At 38.0% G+C, this 25,978-nt stretch overlaps 1 protein-coding gene across 5 annotated transcripts in view; it reads right to left on the reverse strand.

Moving 5' to 3' along the window:
- Nucleotides 1-3,703: 3,703 nt before the first annotated feature.
- LOC105466107 (golgi integral membrane protein 4) overlaps nt 3,704-25,978 on the reverse strand; it is an 85,009-nt gene continuing 62,734 nt past the window's right edge. Inside the window, exons 7-15 of one of the 5 annotated variants that reach the window (XM_024788035.2) lie at nt 25,458-25,616; nt 21,618-21,950; nt 18,859-19,139; nt 18,304-18,383; nt 16,789-16,898; nt 14,007-14,174; nt 13,582-13,650; nt 5,821-5,901; nt 3,706-5,493 (exon numbers count right to left, since the gene is read on the reverse strand). In XM_024788035.2, coding sequence (XP_024643803.2) covers nt 5,347-5,493; nt 5,821-5,901; nt 13,582-13,650; nt 14,007-14,174; nt 16,789-16,898; nt 18,304-18,383; nt 18,859-19,139; nt 21,618-21,950; nt 25,458-25,616 — 1,428 coding nt within the window. In that variant the 3' untranslated portion in view covers nt 3,706-5,346. Of the gene's footprint in view, nt 5,494-5,820; nt 5,902-13,581; nt 13,651-14,006; nt 14,175-16,788; nt 16,899-18,300; nt 18,384-18,858; nt 19,140-21,617; nt 21,951-25,457; nt 25,617-25,978 lie in introns of all 5 variants that reach the window. The other 4 variants (XM_024788034.2, XM_011715053.2, XM_011715046.2 and 1 more) reach the window with 4 other exon arrangements.

Below are 25,978 nucleotides of genomic sequence, written 5' to 3' on the forward strand. Positions count from 1 at the left end.
TGTGTTTCACTCCATCTCCAAAGCATCTAGACAGCATTTCTCTTATTCAGCCTCAGTACAGAAATCTCAGACTGAGAAATTAAAGGGCTACTTTGGAACATGCTTGCTTTCCTCCATCAATCACTATGGTCTAGAAGATGGGGTACAAAGATTGATTCAGCTCAGGTTTTGGTCCACTCCTGTGGTTACAGGACCTGCTACAAATGAGGGGCAGAAGTGATAGTGTGGAGACGAAAGGCCAACCAGTGGATGAGCACATATCCTATTCCACCATAACAACTGGCCCTCCCATCACAGTCACAAGACCCACAGAATGTGTCACGGAGTATAGCACCTATTCCTCAGCTTAGGCAGGCCTCTTAGCGATCATAATTAATTATTCAATATATTCTAATCTGAAAACCTCTCTAGATTTCACGGATTCATTCACCTATTTCTCAAGAAATTCTTTATGCTACAGTTGATGCTTCAATGAAGACAGACATACAATGTTATTTCTTCCTCTATCGCTTTCTTAGATCAAGTAATTCCAGTTTCTTGGTTCTTCCTCCAGAGCCTGTGGCTGAGACTTCATTCATTTTTCGACCCTCTTAGTACTTGTTATTGCAGAATTTAACATACGAAACTCAGAATGTGACAATGGACAATGATCTAAACAATCCTTGATATATTTGAAATTAACAGTGGAATCAGATTGAGTTGGGAAGAATTCCTAGCTCTGCCATTTATTAATATGTGTCATATAGTCTTGAAATAATATTTCCTTTTTACAGATGAGGACTCTATCAATTTAAAAAATATTCGTTGAAAATTTACTATATGCCAGTGCTTGGGATGCAACAATGAGAAGAGAAATATGGACTCTACTCTCAGAACATACATGTCAAAGAGAGTATAGACAAATGTATAGACCACTTCCATGCAATGTGATATGATATGGATAACATGGGTGCTATAGAACAGAAGGGTATGCATCCCAGACTTAGGAGTCAGATGAGTGGGAGGTAGACTCTTCCCAGAGGAATTGGTGTCTAAGATGAGACCCAAAGCAACCAGCCAGGCAAAGGAGAGGAGAGCCAATAAGGGTTGAACAGTGTTTCTGGGGAGGATAGGTGGCAAATATACCATGATATAAGAGAACATGATGATTTAAAGGAATTCAATGTAATTGAGGTAATTAGTCAAAAATCTTCAGGTGGCAAGTGACAGAATGCAACTAGGTCAAGTGAAAAAGTAGATTTTATTAGATCATTAACTAACCTGTAAAGAGACTTGGTTGGCCTCAAGGATGGCAAGATATAGGGACTGGAAAAAATGCCACAACCGTCTCTTCAACTCTGCCTCTGACTTTTGCATCTCTTTATAGGTTAAATTTGTTCTCTACTTTTATAAACAATTTTTTTCCACACAACAAAGTAAATGAACACGAGGAGCCCTGAATTCATTACACAGTAGTAAAACTACTATGAGATTTCATCTACCTTACAACAAGTTTGCCTGCTACAGTTTCATGGATGTTGGCAGAAGGAACTACACTGTTGGGTCAGAGATAAAGGACTCCATTTCTCATGATCCAGCAGCAGTCGTGAGCTTCATGTTCACGTCAGTTCCCCTGAGTCTCCAGGTGTCATGAGGTCAATGTGGAGCAGCCCAAGTGGATGTTGCACACACAGTGGGCTTCTGTCAGAGCTGAGGATCCCTGATCTTAGAAAACCCTCATTTTACAAAGAAGCTGTTGTCAAACCTGTCTAAACTTTTTCCTAAAGGAAGACATCATCTTTATTACTCCAGTCAAGAAACAAATCTGCCCTCTGACCTGGAAGGAGATACTGTCTCTAGCTTCCAAGGCTTTTTGCTGTGCATGTATCATTGAAAACACAGTGTAGGATAAAAGCTGTCACAAGCTGCATAGAAACGCCATGGAGGGATGGCCTTCCAACAAAAAATTCCAGGGAAGGAATCGAATTGATGTATTTTAGGTCAAGTGCCTGTCCTCTATCAAGCACTTTGTCCAAGGAGACGGGATAGTATTACCAGCTCTGCAAAAGTCAAGTTTCCATCCACACATGGGTTAAGGTCAGACACCAAGACAATAGGAGAGGAATGTGCTTGACAAAGATGAATCACATTTATTATGATTCAGTATTAGAAGTGATAAGATGGGGCCAGATCATAAAGAATTATGTAGGTTATGTTAATTAGTTTGGATTTTTTCCTATGAGCAATAGCAATTTGTTAAATTTTATAACAGGGTAGGTGTGATATCCTTAGAAAAATCACGCTGGTACAGATTTTAGGGATTGGCAATAGAGAGTAAATGAAGAAATGAGTTAGGGAACAGTTATATCAGTCCATGTAAAAGATAACAGGGGTCTGAACCAAAATAGTGAGTATGGAGGTGGGCAAATCTGAGGATATTTTGAGAGCGGTCAAAAGGAGAGGAGACAGAATCAAGGACAAACTTCATGTTTTTGTTTAGGGAAACATCATGAGTTGAGACAGAAAGCCTAGAAAGAGAAGCAGGTTTTAACAAGGCAAATTCAGTTTTGAAACTTACAAATTTTACATAGGATGGGACACAGAAAGCTAGGCTAAGGAAATAGATTCAAGACATTTGTATAACAACGGATGGGAAGAGGATTAAACAGAAAAAATACCTCTAGTACAAAACCTGAGGAGCACTAATATTGAAAGAGCAGGCATAAGAAGAGGAACCTATAAAAAAAGATGGAGAATGTAGTCAGTATGCTAGGAAAAAAACTAGGAAAAGACAGTAAAACGGAAGCCACAGAAGGTGATTCAGAAATAGAATTAACTCACTCTTTTTAATGGCTGTGTAAGATGCCATAGTATAGATGTACCACAATGTAATAGAACTAAAAACAAAACTAAGCATTAAAAGAAGTTAAATGTTAAGTGCTTTGGAAGACAAGGTTCTTCAGTTGTGAGAAGGGGATTCCATTAAACTTACAGAATACTGTGGGGATTAAAGTGGATCCTATTCGCATACTTCTTAGACTATGAAGGTATTCAATACACATCAATAGTTTTCCTTTGTAAAAGTCAGTCACTGGCACATGTGGCTAAGATTATGCTCTTACTCCTAGATCTCTTCCAAATCACTCTTGCAAATAACCAGTCATTGCATGTGTACTAGTTTTGTTGTGCCCAGTTATACTCATTGCTAATAAACGTGCCTTCCCCCAACAACCCCCACCCCCAACCCCGACTATATTCCTGGTACCAAATCCTTTGATTTACTGGTTGTACCAAAATCACAGACTAATTGGCAGGATAAATACAGGTGATGTTTTATTTCTTGTCACTTCATTAATGTAGATCAGCTCAGGCTGATTAGTTCTCCTCTAGACATTTGTTAGAATGGTCCTGTAACTTGGTGTCATACAGAGAGTAGAAGGGTTTGTGATTGTTGCTTTCCTAGGGGGATTTAATAGTTTTTTGTTTATTTTGTGTGTGTGCATGCACATGACACTCTCATGCTTTCTGCCCCTCTTTTTTCTTCCCTCAGAATCAGCTCAAATAAAATAAACATCTTTAGCTCTTTCTTTAGAAAAAGGGGGAAAAATAACATGCCAATCAAAGTAGAGAAAGATACAGAAAACAGAAGCAGGTGGGAAAAGGCACTTTATAATTCATTAATTTATATTGGCATCTCTTAAAATTTTTATTTTTATGAAAAAGAACTGAAGAATGCTAGAAGGTCATAAACTAGTAAGAAACCACATAGTTTAAAAGATTTGCCACCTTTTTTTAGCTTTATTGACTACTACCAACTTTCAGTATGGTTCAAATAATTAAATACTGCAACTGGGACATTAAAAATACAACCTAATTTACCAAAATAATTGTATTCTGAATATTATGTACAATATTATACATTTTACATTACATAATGGGTTTTTATACATAAAGGTAAGATTTCTGATTATTGGAAATACAAAGTACATCTGAACAACACATTCCTATGCATACATACACAATCACTCAACTGGAACAATCAAAACCATCTATGAGTGTGGTTATTAAAAAATAAAATTACATTCATACAATAATGGTAGAAAATGAAATTTGTTTTTATTAATTTTGAGTATTAATACAAAACCACACACATATGAATTATATAACTTAGTGCTATATATTTAAAAATCTTTATACTTGCAACTGAAATGTCTCTACTCCAAGGGAAGTTTCTGATTTTTAATTTTCTTATTTTAAGGAATCTATTATATTCACAATCATTAAAATGCCTTACACATAGACAAAAAGCAGACCCAATCCCAGCAAACAGAAAAATCATAAGAGTCTATCATATCACCACATGTTTCACCATATAGTTTTCAAAAATAATCCTATTTGCAGTTTGGTATGTCTTCATATTCATATTTATTATCAAAGTGATTGCATATTGAGGCACAGAGCTTAAAGAGGAAATATATTTTACTTGTAGGGAACCAGATACTGAAACAAGAATATCAATCAAAGGCTTCAGAAAAAAAAAAAAAAATTGAGAATGGGTGCTCACATAGAAAACAAAACACACAAACACTCACTAGTTTTTAAACAAGTCACTAGTCCTTCAAAAAGGTGAATATGTTGATGTGTCCATACCTCGTTTGAACACTGCAATATCTGATTAACACCAGGATACTGCCACGTGAGTTTTAATACTCTCTCATTTTTAAATTCAATTCCTCTTAAGCAGAACAGCTATGATTTTAAAGCAATGACAAACATTTTTCTAACTCATCGGAAAAGTCGGAAAAACAATGTCTTTACAACAAAAATGGCTTTCCAATTGTATGTCACTTTGCACACAGATCTCACTCCAGAGATACACAGACTGGTGAAAATTCTATCAGAACTATACATAAAGACATCAGAAGGGCAGCAATTAGTAAACGGGCCATTCTCTTTAAAGTTTGCATGGCATTTTGCAGTACTCTCTGTTCTTAAATCCTGTATTTTATCAAAGGCAAAGAACACCTGGAAACTGGAAGCCAGAAAGGTAACACGCTGAAACATATACAAAATCAATGACCTTTCCATCATCACATAATCTATTAAAAAAATTGGGACATGGGGGCTCAGGTTTACCTTATTGTTTTTCTTCTTTTTCATGTTTAGCTTGAATATAAAAGAAGCTCTAGACCTACGTTATCAAAATATATTCATATAAATGTATGTGTATTTCTAATACAAAAGTTTTTAAAAAGTCTAAGTTCTTAATTTTTGTAATTAAATATCCTAGAGTTCAGTAGGCAGATTTATGTTTGAGCAGCTTGAAAAGAATCCGTTGGCTGAGCATTGTCTAGAAACTGGGCACAGCTACATTTCAGCTCTTCCATGCGATTTCTCAGCAACTGCAGCCCCGTCTTCTTCCTCCTCTTCTTCCTCCTCGTAGTGTTCCTCTCGGCCCTTGGGGCGGTTGTCATCTCGAACTTCTTGCTCTTCTCCATCATTTTTATCATCAGCCTTAAAATTAAAAGAAAAAAGAAAAACTAAGAGATAGTGTAGAGTTAGTGATAAATAATTCTCTCTAAAAACAGGATGAAAAGTTACTCATTTTTGGAGGAAAAAAACAAGGAAGAAAAAATGGTATATAAGCAACAGGACTGCTGTCTCTCCTACTTTTCATGTTGTCACAACTTTTCCTAATTTCAGGTGGGCCTGTTAAATTCAGTGGTAACTCAGAGGCACCATTACCCACTGGTACCTATCCCAAATACATGTATCTCTCCTATACACATGCACACCCACAAACACTCAAGTGCTCAATAGAAATATGTATCCGAGACATACATTTTCATCATTTTCACCATAAGTCTCTTCAGCATTATGCTCCAGTTCCCTTTTTTTCTCTTCAGTCAAATCTTCCTGAACCTAAAACAAACCACAGGTATCATTTAAACACTTTAGTCTTTTAGGCACTTGCAATAATATATTTTGACACTGTTATCACTTAAACACTTGCAATAATATATTTTGATTTCCAAAAAGTTCATTCAAAATAGCAGAAGCAAAACTAAACTAAATATACAACTGAAAAAATATGTCAAGGATTTATCTACTAGGTGTGAAGAAATGTATAATACACCTATTACAAAAATCAATGTGATTGATCCTGAATGTAGGACTTTTGTGTCTGAATTTTTGATTTATTTGAATAATGGTTAAAATTCCAAATATAAAACACCTGAAGAAATTTAGCTTTTAAAACAAAAAATTCTGGCCAGGCGTGGTGGCTCACACCTTTAATCCCAGCACTTTGTGGGACTGAGGCAAGAGATCACTTGAGCCCAGGAATTTGAGTCCTGGAAAACAAAGTGAGACCCTGTCTCTACAAAAAAAAAAAAAAAAAAAAATTATAAAATTAGCTGGGCATAGTGGTGCACGCCTGTAGTCTCAGCTATGCAGGAGGCTGAGGCAGAGGATCACTTGAGCTCTGGAGGTCAAAGTTGCAGTAAGCTATGTTTGTGCCACTGCACAACAGCCTCGGTGACAGGGCAAGACCCTGTCTTCCCAAAAATAAAATAATAAAATTAAAATTCCCATTTCTCCATATGGGAGAACTGTAGAAATCTGAGAGCTGTGACACAATGTAAGTTCTATGGAGGCAGGAACTGCCTGTCTTATTCAAGTCACTATCTAGATCAAGCTTGTCCAACCCGCAGCCTCTGTAAATCCTCTGTAAAGGCACAAAAAGTAGACACCACTGCCTACATACAATGTAGCAGAAATTTTATGTATATATTCTATACTTAAGAATATATTTCTCTGGCTAAAATATCTAGAAAATAAAATACAATCATTTCAATTTCCTTATGAAATCATTTATTGACCTGCCTCAAAAATTCCTCTCTCTTTAGTGTTCTAATACAACCTTTCTGTTTTAAGTAGTTTTCCTTTATGTGCACTATTATCACTGTATACATGATCCCAATATTTATCTCAAAACGTAAACTAAAGCAAGCATCCAAATATTTGTGCTAAATAGTCTCTATTTAATGATCATATCTCACAGAAAAACAGGGTAGGGCATTTTCTAACTTGTTAACTATTTTGAAAACTATACATATGCCAAAATGTTTAAGTCACTTGAATACATTTCAAAAAAACTGCTGAACATCAGTTAAGTATAATGCAGTCTCCTAATACCAAAGAAAGTCCCATCTCTTCCAGGATCAGAGCATGAGATCCTTGAATAACACAAAAATCACATATTTTGGTGGGGGGAGTGGAGGAGGCTGTTGAAAAATCTAAGGAATGAACAAAGGAAGAAAAGTATACAGATGCTGTAATTCAAGAGAAACAAATTATGTGCTGCCTGAATGTGTGCAGCTCAGGTGAGACAAGAATGGATTGCAGCAGAAGAGCTTTGGACAAAACTTGGCCTGTCGAGAGCCTACAAAGGTGACTCTCTAAAGATACCCTAGGCAGAGCCAAACATTTGTGAATCTCTTCTAACCAGTCCAGCGCCTGTTTAACTCACACCCCCTAAACTAACCTGGTACCAAAGAAATACATTTTGAGGACAAAGGCACTGAGTATCTATTGTATTCATATTTCCTGGTGGAACGAGCTAAAGACACCTATCTTGTCTCACCCTACGTTTCTATCAGTGGTCCATAACATCGCCTGTGCCCATAGTCATAGAACCTCATAGTAACATTCCACAAGACATTGGGATGAAAACAATGAAGCACTTACTTCAGGCTGTCTTAAGGTCTAATTGAAACGTCATTAAATTGCTGAAGTGTCCCTGTTAATTTTGATTAACAAAGACACGTCTTCTACAGCCTTAATAATGAAAATGTATTATTTATAAACATTAAAATGTTGCAGTTGAGAGTGGGGGAAAAAACAGCCTTGAGTCTATGCCGTATGGTAGGAAGAATATCTAAATCAGGGATCAGCAAACTTTTTGTGTGAAGGGCCAGATAGTAAATATTTAGGCTTTCTGGGCCATAAGATCTCTCTCACAACAATACAACTTGACCACTCTATTTAGCACACACACACACAAAAAAAGAAAACAAAAAACTATAGACAATATGTAAACAGACACGTTTGTGTTCCAATAAAACTTCACTTACGAACTAGGCTGCAGCCTGTAGTCTGCCAACTCCTAACACATACTATGGAGTGAGAAAGACCTTGACTAAAGCCTTGGCTTTGCAGCATTTCTAACTGTATAAATCATAAGGTCAATCGTTTTGGTTATGAAAATCTTCAGGCACATGCAAACAAAGAAAATTATTCAATAAACCCCTTACAGCCACCACCAATGTTCAAAAGCTATCTCAATATTGCTACACCTGCATCATCTATCACTTTTCTATTTTTTACAGTGAATTATTCTTAAAAATTCTAGATGTCATGTAATTTCACCCTCACATATCACAGTATATATATATATATCTAAAAACAATAAACTTACATAATCATAATGTGATTATCACACCTGATAAAATAATTCCATAGTAGCATCTGATGTCTCATCCACACTTACATTTTTATGATTGTCTTAATGTCTGTTTACAGTTGGTTTGTTCTAATCATGATTTAAAGGAACAGCACAATAACACGGGACTCACTCCCCTCTTTTTTCCCTACTGCTATGGATTTGCAGTCCTGTAAAATGACCCACATTCTGAATTTATCTGCTTCTTTATATCACTTAACTCATTTCTCTAGTCCCAACATTTCCTATAAATGGATGTTAGCATAAAAGTTTGAAGGAACTCAGGTTCGATTTTAAAAACAAGGGTATTTCCGAGGTGATGGTGTACATTTCCTATTTTTTTAATCACATCAGGAGACACACACATTTATTTGTCCCACTTTTAGTAATGCTAAGGTTGGCCAGTGAGCTCAGTTGGTAACAGCCTGATCCCTTCATGGTGAAGTTCCCTGACCTCTGTTCATCTAGTGACATCATTCACTGATGACTGTTGCTTAGATCATTTGCTTCAATTAGGGGTTACAAAAAAATGGTCACTTTCTATTTCCATCATTCTGTCTATATTCACTTATTTCTATAAAGAACTTCCCCATATCAACTATATAGTTACTGTGCATGGTACACTTAATTATGGTAGCCTTTAAAATCAGACCTAGGTGAGCTCTAATCATGTTTCCAGCAATATATAAAAGCTATGCAACCTTCAAATTTTTAATTAACCCCTCTGAAACCCAAGTTTCTTACATGTAAAATGAAAGCATTGGGTGAAAATTCAATGATCCTTAATTTCCTGTATGTATGTGTGGTTGGGGAGTCATGCACCCTTTTAAGACTTTGGTTAGAAAGTCTTTAGCAAATGGGCATATATACACAGATAGGAGTTTCAGACTTCCCAAATGCCATCCACAACTGTCTGCCCTAGGACTATTTCTCCAAACAGTATGATCCTGAGCCATCAGAATCAGCTGGTGGCGGGTGGGTGAAGGGGCACTTATGAAGAACTCTGCTTCCTAGGTTCCATAACAGATAAGATCAAAATCTCAAGGGTAAGGGCCTGGTCCAAAATCTGTATATGCCACAAACTCAAGGTGATCCTTATTCACAGCAAAGACAAAGAACTATTTCCTTGAGTAACAACGGATGCTAGGTTATCTCGTTAGTCTCTGGAGATAGGCTATAGAAAATTTAGCTTGTTTACCAGTTGTCAATATAATCTTATTTAGAGACCACTGATTTCAACCACTCTTTAGGGAACCCACAAATGAAAATGCTGTAACCTTCTAGACATATAGAGAACAGACTCTTAGTTAGACACACATTATTATTGTAGTAATATATTACTGATATTTGGGGCAAAAGCAATGTAAACTCATCTTAAAGGCAGTAATGCAGTAATGCCTTTAAGTAAGGCTTCTTGGTAATGAAAAGGAACAAAATGATATGGAGGTTCTAACTGATCTTTAAAATATGCCTAGAATAATAAGCAGAAGCCAAATGTTATTCTTTTATAGTGTAGACATACAGATTATGTCTCCCACAACTGGCCCTCTTAGCATCCTGCTAAAGCTGTCAAAATGCTTTGTCATATTTCCCAAACAATGCTATCTACTATGTTTTAGGCATTTTAGAAATGAGCCTTATCTGATGACACAAAGTTTAACAAACAGCCAAATCCAAAATAAAACAGGTCCACTGAAAAGTGTCTGAAATGGGCTTTGGCTAGATACCCTCTCCTGGTGTCTATTAACACCTTTCTTTCACATATTGAAGATATTATGGGTGTGCAAGGGCAGAAAGCTGAGCCTCAAGTAGGTAAGAACAGTAGGATCCAAAGAAACAAACAGAATGTGATGAACAAAAGGCCTTCAGCAACATTAGCTATAGTGACGAACACCCTGCTTTAACAAGAGAGTTTTTTCCAATTGAAGAGCTTCTTAGCCGGGCATGGTGGCTCATGTCTGTAATCCCAGCATTTTGGGAGGCAGAGGTGGGAGGATCACCTGAGGTCAGGAGTTCAAGACCAGCCTGGCCAGCATGGCAAAATCCCATCTCTATTAAAAATACAAAAATTAGCCGGTGTGGGGGCAGATGTCTGTAATCCCAGCTACTCGGGAGGCTGAGGCAGGAGAACTACTTGAACCCAGAAGGCAAAGGTTGCAGTGAGCCAAGATCACGTCATTGCACTCTAGCCTGGGAGACAGTGAGACTCTATCTCAAAAAACAAAAAATAACAAAAAAAGAAAAGCTTCTTGACATGGTGATTTACAGGCTGGCAGTCTCATGTAGGTGTATGCACATATTCATTCGGCCAGTGAAGGTGAACAAATGCCTTGTACTTGTTCTCTTCTGCATGTTTAGATTAATCTGTTTTCAGTTACATTGAGGGAAATTAAAGTATTCTGATTTTTTGTCATTTAATCTATATATTTTTGAACCTGTAAATAATTTTAAAGAGTACATAGCACTTTTTGACAATGCCATAAATTGTCTTGTCTGCTTACAAGGTGATAAAACATTTGGAATGTAAGCAATGTGAGGAAAGGATCATGCCTTCTACTCAAACAATCCCAAACAAGAAACAAGAAATGTTTGTAAGTAATAATAATTTTTACGTCTTAGAAAGATAATACTACTGCACTAAGATAAAAGAAGGCAGAGTAGTATAAATTTCCTAAAATCTTACTTCTTTTGGGTCCTCTACTCTTAGAGGCCAAGTCTATAAGTTTGATGGGCTATACCTCTTAACAGGTGTGGCCCAGGCAAGATGCAATTCTTCCCCAGGAAGAAATGCTGACAGAAACAAGTCTGTACGCTGGAGGGGAAGGGAAGCGATGGCAGCCACAGGCCTTGCATTCTAGTGGTTAGCTGGGGCAGCTGCAAGACTCTAAGGTTTAATGGAGATTTAAAAAAACAAAAAAACAAAAAAACAAAAAAAAAATGCACAGTTCCATAACGTTTCATGGTTTTCAGAGTGCTTCCACCAATGAGGTTTCACACACATATGCACTTATAAACAATGCAATATGTGTTTCCATATTCTATGTTCCGCTTTATTTTTCTCATTTTGCCATAATCTGACAAGAACTTTGTCTCTATCACCAGTGCCTAAATGGTGTTTGGGAACCACTCTTCTCCTCTCTCAAGGGAAGACCTGGGAACCATGGACAGAGGTGGGAAGATACAAACATTAATCATCTCATAACCACAAAAAATACATCACAGCATGAACAAGGGATACTCGGGGGGCAGAGAGGAAAGTTACACTGGGAAGAATAAAAGGCATGTGGGACTTCCTCTAGGAGCACATGGAGCAACAGTTCTCAGTGACAGGGTGGCAACCTGGAGCACAGGCTGGAGGAGGCCTGAACACTGCTTAAAGAATTTTTGGCAGGGAACCAGGGAAACAGAATTAGGACCCGGGGCCAGGTGCAAGAGAAAGAGTCCTGTCAGTCCAGTAGATCTGAAGGGGATGATTGGCAGGATGAGGAGCAGTTGCTGAGGTTAGGCAGCACTCAGCCAGAGCAACCTCCTCTGTCTTAGCACCATTTCTCCTTCCCTCTTGCCTCTGTCTTTCTTCTCTTTCTACTCTTGATTCCTCTTGGATCTCAGGATTTCTCTCCTCTATCTTAACTGATCATGAAATAAAATTGAAAAGGAATCAGTAAACACTGATTAAAATTTTATGTTTAACCTTCTGAATTTTTAAAAAGAGGCCAAGGTGAACCTTTTCTCTTTTAATCCCTCAAAGATTCCTAGTATTGGACATAATAAAACAAAGGGGTATTACTCTAGACATCCTGTTATATGAGAAGCCTGGATGAGTATCTTTTCCTTGCCTAATGTCTTAATATTCAAGGTCACTATTTTCTCTGCTGCTCTCTTTCTGACAAGACAGCCAAGGGTCTTGATTAGGATGATAAACCAAAGAACAAAAAGATAAAGCCAGAAAAGTGCATGTTATTAGAGATGTTGCCAGTGACCCTAAAGAGCAACATCCTTTTCTGTTTTCCTGGTATAAGCACAAATTTTCTCATCAGCTCTGAAAAGCTTAGAAAATCAGTAAGAATAAGAAAGCAGACCTATTCGAAGGCACTGTGTGTGTGAGAGCACAGCTCATGAAGTCTGCACAGGATCTCCAGTGGTGGGGTGTGTCTGTTTAGCCTGCCATATGTCCATCCTCCCATGGAGTTCCCCTTAGGGATAAAAACCACACATTTGCAAGACACCTGGCTGAGAAGCAGCTCTGAACCAGGGTTTTAATTTGGGAACTACTTACTGGTCCATAATGAGACTAAATACAGGGTTTTGGCCTAATTTGTATCAGACTCTAAAATATTGCAGTTGTTTATACAGCAGAATGCTGTGATAAAATGGCTACAACAAACAGCATTCACCAATTACACCACATGCAGCACCATAATAAATCAATTACACCATAAGTAGCACAACAATAAATGCTACTTATATCTAATTAACAAGATGCCCGAAGTTTACAATGAAAAGCAAACTAAAATAAAATATTAAGAAACTCTATCTTTGCATTTTATTCAACTGAGCTCTTTACACCTTTTTCCTCCCTCTTTATTGTTAAATTTAATTAAGATACTGAATTCTTATAGGGAATAGGCCAGAAGGAGAGACTGTAAAATTTACAAAAATGTTTGGAGGGTGTTAAGTGGATTCTGATAGACACTCTGGGGTATTCCTGTGAGGCAGGCACCAGGGAGATGCCTGAAGAGAAAGTTCCGGGGCCAGTTTGGATTCCCTGAATGTGCAGAGGGAGACAGGAGAAAATATTCTTACAAAAGATCACACAAATCTAAGTCCACCATTCCTGAAAAGTCAAATACTTTCTTAATTCAAAATTTCAGGTGAGAACCAAAGAGATGGATTCTATTACCCTGCATTTGTTATCTTCTAACCAAACGTCTCCAGTGCCATGATCCATTTTTGCTTTAAACAACCCTTTCTTATCCTGCTTAAATCTTTCTGAACATTTCTACGGAAGGCATGTCAAAGTCAATAGTGCTGAGGTTTGTTTAAAGTCAGTGTATGTGATAGACCCATCTGATCAGTCTCTGGGATTCAATTCTTACTACCTCCTCTTCTGCCTCTTCCTGGTACTGTTCATCAACATTATCCTCCTGCTGGTCTGGATTTCCTGCCATCTGTTGAAACAAAAGGGGAGGTTCATGTTACTGTACATCAGAGATGCCTTTTACACAGTACTCTGGGACAAAGAACAAGCATGCCACCATGAAAAGGGCACTTTCAAAGCATCTGGGGCCAGGAAATGATGAGTAATCATTTCCAATACAAAGCCCAGGATGTCTGTTACCCTCTCTCTCAGAGTACAGGCATATCACGTGATAAAGTGGCCTAAAAACCACCAAAGTGGCAAACCTTCCGTCACTGTAGATTACGACTAACCTTTTACATAAACCAGATGTTTATGTAAAATACCCCAGATGTTATGTTAAAATACCCCAGTTAAATCCAGCCTTTCCTCGTGGCATCTGCTTACCACCAAATGTTCCTCCACTTCTGTATTCTCTTGCTTTTGATTACTTTGTTTTTGCTCTTCATTTTCATCTGGCAAATTTTCTTCTCTCACTTGTTCAGCTTCTTCAAATTCATCCTCACCTTGATTATTAGGGTCATCTGCTGGGTTTATATCCTCTACAGCTGCCCTCTGTAAAATTTTAATAAAAAGCAACTATCACCTCAAAACTGAGGATCAAGTTTAATTTCATTTGAAAGGCTACACACTGGCAGAAAATGAAATCGTCCTTCCCTGAATTGTTCAGATCTATCCTTGCCAAGACTCACAAGAATCAAGCATCGCACTGTCAAAAGAGAAAACTCCTGCTTTACTTGTCAGAGGCTTGATGAATCAGAATGAGGTACAAATAGCACTTCTTCCCTGCAAGTGATTTCAAAATAGTCCTCAAAACTCTACTGACACAAGTACTGTGAACAGAACTGAATAAACAAGAAAATAATTAATAAAAGTCAGAGGACCACGTGAGAAAAAAAATACTAATTTAGGTGGGGGGATTTAGATGGGCAATTAACTCTTTTCACTGCTATGTTGATTTTTATACTAACTCCCTGTGCAAGCAATGTTTAACATGTCAGAGGTGAAAAGTGGTTGATGGGAAAAAAGGCCCATACCAGAAAGGATCTATAAAAAGGATGTGAAAAGGAGACAAGACAAGAAAAAGGCTAACTCAAAAGGAAATGGTCATTTTCTAGTATGGATCCAATGTCTTTATTAACAATCACTCCCATGAAATAGAGAGCTGTCGAACCGGCAAGAGATGGGAGTTAAAGAGGTCTGAGCTACCCAACTGCCCAACAGGGCAATATATTACGAAAAATGTCCTCCCTAACTCATCTCCCAAGTTACTGTGCTCAACAAAGGCCCTTCATATTATCAACTTTAGAATTATTTCAATTTTCCACTTAAGCTCCCAAAGCACCTTCCAAATAATACACATTCTCATAAAGATTTAGATTTTAGAGCCTGAGATGGGCAAGAACAGTGATGCTTGTCATGAGGTGCCCCAAACACTCCCAGGTCATCAACAGGACACTTACTAAAGCTGTAAATGCTTCTAAGAGACAGTAAAGCCACAGAGTAGGATTTGGTCTCTATCAGTCTTCTTCAGACAAGATTCTACTTCAATTCACTTCAGAGTCTTGAACGTGTTTGAGAGTTCATTGCAGTCTCAGCTGATCTATTATCTGCACATCCCTGGCCATGCTATTCCAGTGCAAATGACACTATTCTTGGGAATGTAGAGACTAACAAATTGCCACCTTCACACTAAACTCTAATTACTCCACAATCTCTTGTCATATGGATTTTCTTTAGTGCACTACCAAAAAGTTGTATGGAAATACAGGAAAAATGTAACATTCATTTCAGAAGAAAGTACCAAATATCTTTTGCAAAAGTTCATAAAATTGATTAGCTCAACTCTGACCAAGTAACAGGTATGAATTAGCAGGCACAGTTGTTATATTCAAATAAAATAGAAAAAGAGAGGAACAAGTGGGATTAACCATTTCTAATTAAAAGTAAGAATGGTACAAACGCCAGTGTTTCCCAGCATGTTCCCCAGAACAAATAAACAGATGATAAGAAAGTCTACAGCAGTTCCCAAACAAGTGACTGAAATACCCTTCCTACCACCCCATGCACATTTGCAGGCCTTTGTACACTTGCTTTCTTCCTCTTTCATAGTCTCTTGCTCTCTCATATGTTTCTGCTCTCAAGTATTTGCTCTTTCCTGAAAATATTTCAAGACTAGGTTCCCTTGAGCATATTTTCAGAAATCTTGATGCAAGGAATGCCAGGGAAACGTGTTCTGCCACACCTCGGTGCAAGTTAAGTGGAAAAGCTGTTTCCATCAAGAGGCCTTCAAGGAGCTAGCAGGAAGACTTTCTCGATGATTATCAAGGACATGGGTTCTCCTCTTAATCCACTGGATCGATATAAACAGGGCCACGTGATAGCAAAGACTGACTGTTATAAACATGGTAGTTTATATCTATTAGCAAAAGATGACAGGGCAGCTAAAATAAGTTGTAAAAGTCATCTACACATACACACAGGAACAGGCTCACTAAACATTTGCTTGCTTCGCTTGTAGGCAGGGCCAAGGATCTAGCCCACCCGGCTGAACTGGAGGTCTCAGTCTTTTTTGGTAAACACAAATAACAATGCTGGTTATTAGATGTCTACCTACTTATATTATAAATTTTCTGTGCCATTGTGGTACCTGAACAACTCTTCATGTCTCAAACCACACATCCTCATCCATATATTTATTAAAACGGTCACTAGACTGCTGAGAGGTTACACAGAGCCACACAACATACCTAACACCCTAGCAGACTGCTCGACACGCTCAGGAAGGGTTAGTTTCCTTTCTCTGGTCCCATCTCCAACTTCCACACTTGCCTTTTACTCCCCCTATCTTTCAGAGTTACTACGCATTTCAATGTCTCTCAATTTTGCTTTTCTAGGTTTCAGTTCAATTAATCTAAAAGTCATCAGAAAAAAAAAATTCTGTTGTTTTTTCCCCTAGAGCAATCTTTAAACCAGCTCATCACATACACGTCCACCATGGTTTACAGTTAAAAACACTGCCCATACATAATTATGCAAGCCACTTTTCTTCTGTGCTGAGGATGTAACAGAAATATCTGGGGCTGAAGGCTGGCATCAGGCAAATTTTCAACTCTGTTTCCCACCTTATGAGTTTCCATGTGTCAGGGGCAGAAGAGAGGATACTTACATCTGCCTCAGATTCTGGGTCGACTTCTCGGGGTCCTTGTTCACGAGGCTCATGTCTATTACCTGGGTCTCCTTCTGCTTCATCTTGATGCTGGTTGTCTCTTTCATAGGCTAGCAAATGAAAGAAACTAAAATCAGCCCCAAATGAATCAAACAGGATTTCCCTTTCAACTCAAAGAAAAGCCACCAGTGGACTTTCCTACAGACCATATTACCTCCACCTCTGTTAACTCAACATAAGGCCTATGTCTTGGCTTTTCCAAATAAAGTTATGTTCTTTTCACAGACTGTGCGTCCAAAGAGATGATATGGGTCAGACACTTTTCTTCTAAAATAAATACTTTTCACAGGGGCTGTAATTTTTCCCCCATATGCAAGAAAACAACAACAATCAAAACTTTCTCAATAAAAAAAGCCCAGTTGATTGGACACTGCTGAAGAAATCAACTAATTTTGATAGTATCCGAGGAAATAGCTGGGCTCCAAAAGAAGAAATTGATAGTTTCAGGAAATGCAAGGAAGAACAACCCCATCTGTGGAGCTCAGAAACAAATATAGCCCATCACATATTTTCTGATACAGTAATGACGACGACTGCCACAGCAAAGAATAGCACACATTCATACTCAGACATTTACTTGCTGCTTTTTGAAAAAATACTTAGATAAAGAGAATTGTATGAGCACAAAAAGAGAAGAACAAACAAAAGAAAGAGAAGAAAAAAAGAAAACTTCTTAAAACAATTAAGATAGAAGAGGAAAGTTTAAGTATATGCAGTGTACTAAGCCTAGAGAAAATAATGATACAAGGTAACTTACCATCAGGCTTCAAGTGCACAAAGGGGTTTACTACTTAGAGAAGAGGACAAACCATTCTCTAGTCTTACTGATATTAGAACAAAAAAGCTTAAAGTGCCACATAGGGGACACAAGGAAAACAATTTCTTGACTGTGTAAGAGCTGTAAAATATCACAACAGGCTATTTAAGGGAGGTTGTATGTAATCACTTTCTTTTTGACTTTTTAGAAAAGGATACACATCTAAGTGTTAGTGGCGCCAAAGAGAAAGTTAGTTACATTCTGGTTCTACTATAACAGTAAGCAATATTTGATAAGTTACACATTAAGTGCTTACCATAAATGAAAGCTACTATTGACTGAATTTTAAAACATTTTAAGGCAATGACGTAAGGACTTCCAAGGTAAGGAGAAAATGTAGATGTTTCCCAAAGCATAATAATACTATAATAATTTGTCAGAAATATTATATTTAGTATATAAAAAGCTTAAACTACAGGCAAAATGACAGAGAGGAAACAGATTATCTTGAGCATTTTTCACTACCGGTGTGCACTGCTTAAGAGGATTAAGAAAAAGACACATGATTCACAAATCTCCTTTGCACTTACTCAGGTATGCATATAGCTCATTGATGTTATATAATATTGGCTCATTGGTAATACACAATGTTATCAAGTAATTTATTAAAACATTCATCATCTAAGAAGTCTCACCACCTCCTTCCTCTTCTTGGATTCCCTGGTCCTCTGCTCCCTGAACGATATCATTATCCATAGCATCATAATGAGCTTGCTGCCTACGAGAGACACAAACATGATAAATCCAGTGAGACAAATTCAGAGGCATAATTTGACATAGGTCATTTATCTTTAAAGCCAGTAAAAAGCAAAATTTCTCAACATTTTTAAGAAGCCATAAAAACTTTTCAAAAACCTCTTATGTATGCAATTAGGTAGAATAAAAATTCCAGATACACTTTCAAAAGGTATCTTAAAAAGATAAAATATCTTTTAATAATAAAATAAAATAAAGTTGGCACAAAGCCTGTAAGGCTATTTGGAGACCTAACCTACCACTTTTAAGCAGAAAAAAATATTATTTTTAAAATTAAATATTTGGTATTTAATTTTCAAGTAGCTGTCCTGCCTTAGCTATTTGAGTAATATGAGCCCCTTAACTTCATGAATCACAAATGCACAAAACTGTTTTGAATCTGCGTATGCAAACTGGAGCAGGGGCTGTCTTCGCTCACTGAGGAAGGGGAAGGCTACCGGAGCTGCTCTTGGTGCTGCGGCCGGCCCTCCTCAAGCTTGGCCTGCCTCTGCAGGGCCATCTCTCTCGCCAGCTGCTGCTGCTGCTGCTGCTGTTGCTGCTGCTGCTGCTGTTCCTGCTGCCGTAATAAGTGCCCCTGCAGCCTCTGCTGGTGCAAAGCTTCCTGGTGTTCCCGCAGCCGCTGGGCCTCCTCCGCCTGCTGCACTGCCAGTCTCTGCTGTTCCAACTGCTCCTCATAGGGTGATCGGAATTTGATCATTGGCTTGGCTGAAGGGTACACCTGGGATGAAAAGGAATTGGTGCAGAGCAAGAGGGGTTACTTCCTCTGGGTTTTCTCTTCATTTGTTTCTCCTGACAAACTCGGGAGGCAGGGCTGGCTTATTAACGCCTATTAGTCAGGTGAACTGTGATTATACATAAAGTCCAAAAACTCCTATTTCCCAACTTTCTCTGAATCACCCTTGGCTTCTTTAGCAGCAGATGTTTCCAACTGCTGGTATTAAGGCAGATTTTCAATGTGCTCCCTTCTCAAATGGAACAGAAGGCACAACAGAAGATATCAGTTTCAAACTGTAAAATTTATGTTCACAAGGCTCTGATACAAACAAGTAGTTGGTAACTTTGGTAACTTCATGTTAACCGGGCAATCTGTGACCTGATGCTATGCCTACGGCTTTTTCCATGAACAGTTTAGGACTGAGGGATGCTAATTAACTCTAGTAATGTATATACCAATCCCAGGCAAAGCATAGCCAAAAAAAAAAAAAAAAAAAAAAAAAGCCACATTCCAGATTATAGTGGAAAAGCAGATATTCAACTTTTTTTCCAAAGAAACTAAGAATGGCTGAGAAGATGGTGCCTTCTGATTAAAGGGAAATCTAATAGAGCAATTCTTAAAACTCTGCTTCCCTGAGATATTATCTCACCCCAGTTATAATGGCTTTTATCAAAAAGGCAACAATGAATGCTAGTGAGGATGTGGAGAAAGGGGAACCCTCGTACACTGTCGGTGAGAATGTAAATTCGTATAGCCAATATGAAAAGCAGTATGGAGGTTCCTCAAAAAGCTAAAAATAGAACCACCATATGATCCAGCAATCCTATTACTGGGCACACATCCAAAAGAAAGGAAATTGCTATATTGAGATACCTGCACTCTCAGGTTTATTGCAGCATTACTCACAATGGCTAAAACATGAAATCAACCTAAGCGTACATCAACGGATGAATGGATAAAGAAAATGTGGTACATACACACAGTCATAAAAAAGAATGAAATCCTGTCATATGCAGCGACATGGATGGAACTGGAGGTCATTATGTTAAGTGAAAAAATCCAAGCACAGAAAGACACATATTGCATGTTCTCATCCATGTGGGAGCTTAAAGAAAGGATCTTGATAAGACAGATAGTGGATTGATGGTTACCAGAGTTGGGAAGGGGGATGAAGAGAGACTGATGAATGGTACAAACATAGTTAGAGAGAAGGAATAAGACCTAATGTTTGGTAGTTCAGTAGGGTGACTACGGTTAACAATAATCTATCTTATATTTCAAAATAGCTACAAGAGAAGAATTTGAATGTTCCCAAAATAAAAAAGAGATAAATGTTTGATGTGGTGGATATCCCAATTATCTAGATTTGATCACTATACATTATATGAATGTTTCAAAATATTGTACATACTCTGAAAATATATACATCTGTTATGCATCAATAAAAAATGTCTGTATTCCATTGAGCTACTCCCCATCCTCCCTGCCATACTCCAACTAACAAAAGCACACACAATTCTCACCAAAGCAAAGAAGGTTGAGGGCTGGAAAGCAAAGCTGGTGGGGAATTACTTCCCCTACTGGGGAAGGACACAAGACTGGAAGAAGCTTTCTGAGGTTAAGTTTGCAACTACCCAAGAGGGCAACTACAGAGGTCTTCACACCTGCTTAGCCTAAAGCCTCAAGCAGCTTGAAGTCTCAGAAAATCTGAGGCCAAATAAAACTTGAGTTATAAATAGAAGGTGATCAGCATCCATGTAAAGGCCAGGTAACCTACTATTGAGACTCAGTTTAGAGACAGTAAAAGAAAGGCATCTAGCTGCAATAAGTGTTGGTTTAAAAGAAGAAAGGGTAGAGTTTTCTTTTAAAGCATCATTTACAATAATCCTGGCCATTTTTTTTTTTTAAGAAAGGGAAAAGTCTTACGTGTAAGTGGTGTGCCCAGTAAGGGATCCTGAGCAGAGGCTGTTTAGATATGCTCACCCAGTAGAATATCTCCAAGTAATAAAATCAGATTTTTGATAATTAAATAACCACCTTGAAGGTGAATGCAAAAGGCAACATACTGACAATAAATGAACAGAGAGAGGAGGACGCCTGATCATAGAAAATGAGACTTTTCTCCGCCTCAAGATGCTCAAGACAAAATTTGGGTACAAACTGGGAAGGTGCTCCATTGGGTGCTCACCTGCTCTACTCTATTAAGGTGATGTGAGAATGAATCTCTGACTGTATACAACTGACAAAAAGAAGAATGCACATGTACAACAGTTGTGCTCTCTGATCACCAATCACCTTTCCGAGGTATGCAAATAGCTCTGCTATTAACATTACAAGAGAAAACTTAAATATGAGCACATAATGTTTAGTAGAATCACTCACATTTTTATTTTAGAGATTGTGATATATTACCTTAACATGTAAAAATAACACCAGGTTTTCCATCCCAGTATACCATACCAGAAGCGGGTGACCTCATACCTCAGCACGCGCGTGGCCTTCCAGGAGGTTGGCTGCTTCTCGCTGCTCATGCTGCTCTTTCCACTCCCGATCCTGCTCCTCTGGTGATGGATCGTGTTCCTCCTCAAGATGTTCTGCCTGCCCGACCTGCTCCATTTCTTCCTCCTCCAGGGCCTTTCTGTGCTCCTCTTCTACCTGATGCTCCTCAGGCTCTCTGCGTTCCACTTCTTGTTGGACTGGTTCTGGGGGAGCCTGAAATTCTGTCTCCTTATGGGTGGTAGCATAGAGTTTTGTGTCTTCTGCTCTTCCAGGAATTGCTTCATGGTTCTGCCACACATCACTATTTCGAGACACCTAGGCCAAGCACATCACTGGGAATGACACTCTTCCATTTCAAAAGTAATGATATAATTTCTTTATTTCCATGTCTATGGGGCATGCAGCTACAACATAAGAAGGTGTCTAGAAATATATACAGTCCTGGCTTTATGGCTGCAATGGAGTCACTTAATTTTCTTACTATGTAATCTCACTTATAAAATAGATAATATAAGCAAAGCTTCATCTGTGAAGAATACAGTAAATAACCTGGAAAATAAAACCTCCATGTAACCAATATCTCAGAAGTAAACTAATTCCTATTTTCCCTTAGAATAAAAAGCTTCAAGTGATGAAATGTTTACATAATTTTCTTCAATGTAAATTTTGTTTTCAATAACTATTTGAAAAGAGAAGGGTAAGATAAAATTAAGGAGTTGGGTTTAGTTTTTATTAGTTTGGTTTACTAATTTAAAAAAGAATGCCATTACTAATGAACATCCATGTTAGTTCAACATAGTGCCTGTTAAACAAGACACAGTAAAATATTTTTAATGTATTAAAGTAGTAATTCTTCTTTGCAAACCAGCAGGAGTCTTTTGTAAATATTTTTATTACTAATATTGAAAACCCTGAGGAGAAAAAAAAAAAAAAGAAACGTCTTTTCAGAATATCCCTCCTCTAAAATTAGTTGACTCAAATCAGTTCTCCCTATAAGTTTCAGCGATCTCCATATGATCTGCACTACCTAGAAAGTGAGGAAGAAAGAGAATAAAGTATCAACAGAAACAAATGTCACTTTTTTTTTTTTCTCTTTAACCTTCAGGATCAGGGGAAAACAAAACAAAACAAAACAAACAAACAAACAAACAAAAAAACCTTCTTTGGTCAGATTGCTCTCCCAAAATTGAAACAAATGGTGAAACCCTATCTTAAATTAGCAGAGATATAATTATCAAATGTGAGACACTGGACTGTATTAATAAACTGGGGAGAAAAGTCCTTCTCAGACATTTGAGGACAACTGGAGTTGCACATTCTAGCGACATCCTCACATATCTGGCAAGTTTGACTTAATACTGTCCCAGCTTTACAGAAAAATATTTCTCTAAAGAGCTCTAAGTACTTTCAAACACTTGTCATTTATCTTCACAAGATCCTAGCAAGGAAGGTTACTGCAGATAACTTCTATCTCCATCTCAGAGTTGGAAAAACTGAAGCTCTGAGTCACTGGAAGATTAATCCAGTAAACTGGTAGTCTGACAAGAGCAGAGAATAGAACCAACTACCAGGCCAGTGATCTGGTCACGTTTTCTTTAGTCATTAACATAAGAGCCTGAGAAAGAACAAGAGTCCATGAGGATATTGAACCTGTCTGTTGAAGGAATACCCCGAACATCAATTTAATTATTACCATAACTTGGTGGAAAGTTTTCTCAGTCTTCTCTTTAATGTTAGAAACCACTTTGTGAGCCAAGGACATGAACAGACACTTTTCAAAAGAAGACACTGATATGGTTTGGCTGTGTCCCCACCCAAATCTCATCTTGAATTCCCACATGTTGTGGGAGGAACCCGGTTGGAGGTAACTCAGTCAATAGGGTCACGTCTTTCCCATGCTGCTCTCGCAATAGTGAATAAGTCTCACAAGATCTGACCATTTTAAAAAGAGGAGTTACCCTGCACAAGCTCACTCTCTCTGCCTGCTGCCATCCATGTAAGATGGGACTTGCTCCTCCTTGCTTTCCACCATGATTGTGAGGCTTCCCCAGTCACATGGAACTGTAAGTCCAATTAAACTTCTTTCTTTTTTAAATTACCCAGTCTCAGGTATGTCTTTATCAGCAGCATGAAAACGGACTAACACAAACATATATGTGGCCAATAATCATATGAAAAAAAAAAGTTCAACATCACTGATCATTAGAGAAATGCAAATCAAAACCACAATGAGATATTATCTCACACCAATCAGAAGAGCTATTATTAAAAAGTCAAAAATAACAGATTCTGGCAAGGTTATGAAGAAAAAGGAGTGCTAATACACTGTTGGTGGGAGTGTAAATTAGTTCAACCATCATGAAAGACAGTGTGGAGACTGCTCCAAGACCTAAAGATATAAATACCATTTGACTCAGCAATCCCATTACTGGGTATATGCCCAGAGGAATAGAAATCACTCTACTATAAAGACACATGCATGTGTATGTCCATTGCAACACTATTCACAGCAGTAAAGACATGGAATCAACCTAAATGCCCATCAATTATAGACTTCAATAAAGAAAAATGTGATACATATACACCATGGAATACTATCAGAGGTTGGAGGGTCTATCAGAGGGTGGAGGGAGAGGAACAGGAATATAATTAATGGGTACTAGGCTAAATAGCTGGGTGATAAAATAATCTTTACAACAAACTCCCATGACAGTTTACCTACATAACAAACCTGCTCACGCACCCCTGAACTTAAAAAATTTAAAACAACCACTTTGTCAGAAAGATAACCATATTTGCCTATTTTTTATTACAGATGATTGAAAAAAAATTTTGTAGAAATTAATGATAATGGTAACTACTTCTGATGTCTCACTTATGAGATATTCTTAAGTAAGGCTTAATTTTTATAAAGAACAAGAATATAAAAAAGTGTAATACTTGACTAGCACTCATACTGGGGGAGTGTCAAACAGGTCATTTAATTCAAATTTTGACACGCTCTGTGTAGACCTAGCACTGCTCCAAGTTCAAATATATTACTAACTTTAATATTTGAGCGGGTTGACTATCACATAAAATCCTCATGATCATTTAACCTTCTCACCTTAACCCCCCTCAAAATCCCCAACTTTGAAAAACTCAGATACTACAGCTCCTTGAAGACAAATAAACCTACATGAATAAAGACAAAGACATTCAAGTCTTTCTCAGAAAATACTAGCAGTGGCCGGGCGCGGTGGCTCACACCTGTAATCCCAGCACTTTGGGAGGCCGAGGCAGGCGGATCACCTGAGGTCAGGAGTTCAAGACCAGCCTGGCCAACATGGCAAAACCCCATCGCTACTAAAAATACAAAAATTAGCCAGGTATGGTGGTGGGCGCCTGTAATCCCAGCTACTCAGGAGGCTGAGGCAGGGAGAACTGCTTGAACCTGGGAGGCACAAGTTGCAGTGAGCCAAGATTGCACCACTGCACTCCAGCCTAGGCGATGCAGCAAGACTCCATCTCGGGGTAAAAAAAAAAAAAAAAAAAAAAAAAAGAAAACACTAGCAGCAGTGCTCAAAGTGTGCTACTCAGACCAGCTGAATCAGTTAGAAATGCAAATCTTTAGGCCTCACTCCAAATTAACTAAATCAGAAACTCTGGGCCTGGGGCCCAGTAATCTGTGTTGTATCAAGCCCTACTGACGATTCTGGTATACACCAAAATTTGAGAACTACTGCTCTCTGAGAAAAGCTGGCAATATTAAGAGCAGGTACCCTCTTGGCAGCTTGACAGAGAAAGTGACCTAACCATAGATTACCAGTTCATGCCTCTTACCTCCTGTACCTCTCGGGTTGGCTTCTCCCTTGCTGTGTTGTAACCTTGTGGAGAATGTGCCACCTGGGTCACATTTTGCTGTTCTGCTGGATCAGGTTTTCGAAGGCTTGGAATCCTATTCAGAGTATCTTTCAGTTGTTTATATTCTGCAACTTGAGTCTGCATATAAATTGCACAATTGGATACAAATTGCACAATTTGAGGAGGGACTCTATGAATGCCCATTCATAGATGGGCATTTGGGTACACTGTAAAACTAGACAAAAATATTGTACCTAAATACAAGTTAGAAAAACAGGCAGATTGTTTCCATGCATTAACTATTCTTACTTGGGCATGTTAATCATTTTTGAGCACATGCAAATTAGAAATAGAGCTGAAGGAAACAGAAAAAATGTCTAAGACAGATGTTAGTTTCCCATACTACACTGAAGTCAGAACTTTTGTAAATAACTTACTAATATAAATATCACTATTAAAAGTAAGACCGCCATGTGATGTTTTATCATATTAAAAAATCC

Source organism: Macaca nemestrina, chromosome 2 (assembly GCF_043159975.1).
Source record: "Macaca nemestrina isolate mMacNem1 chromosome 2, mMacNem.hap1, whole genome shotgun sequence".
Lineage (NCBI taxonomy): Eukaryota > Metazoa > Chordata > Mammalia > Primates > Cercopithecidae > Macaca > Macaca nemestrina.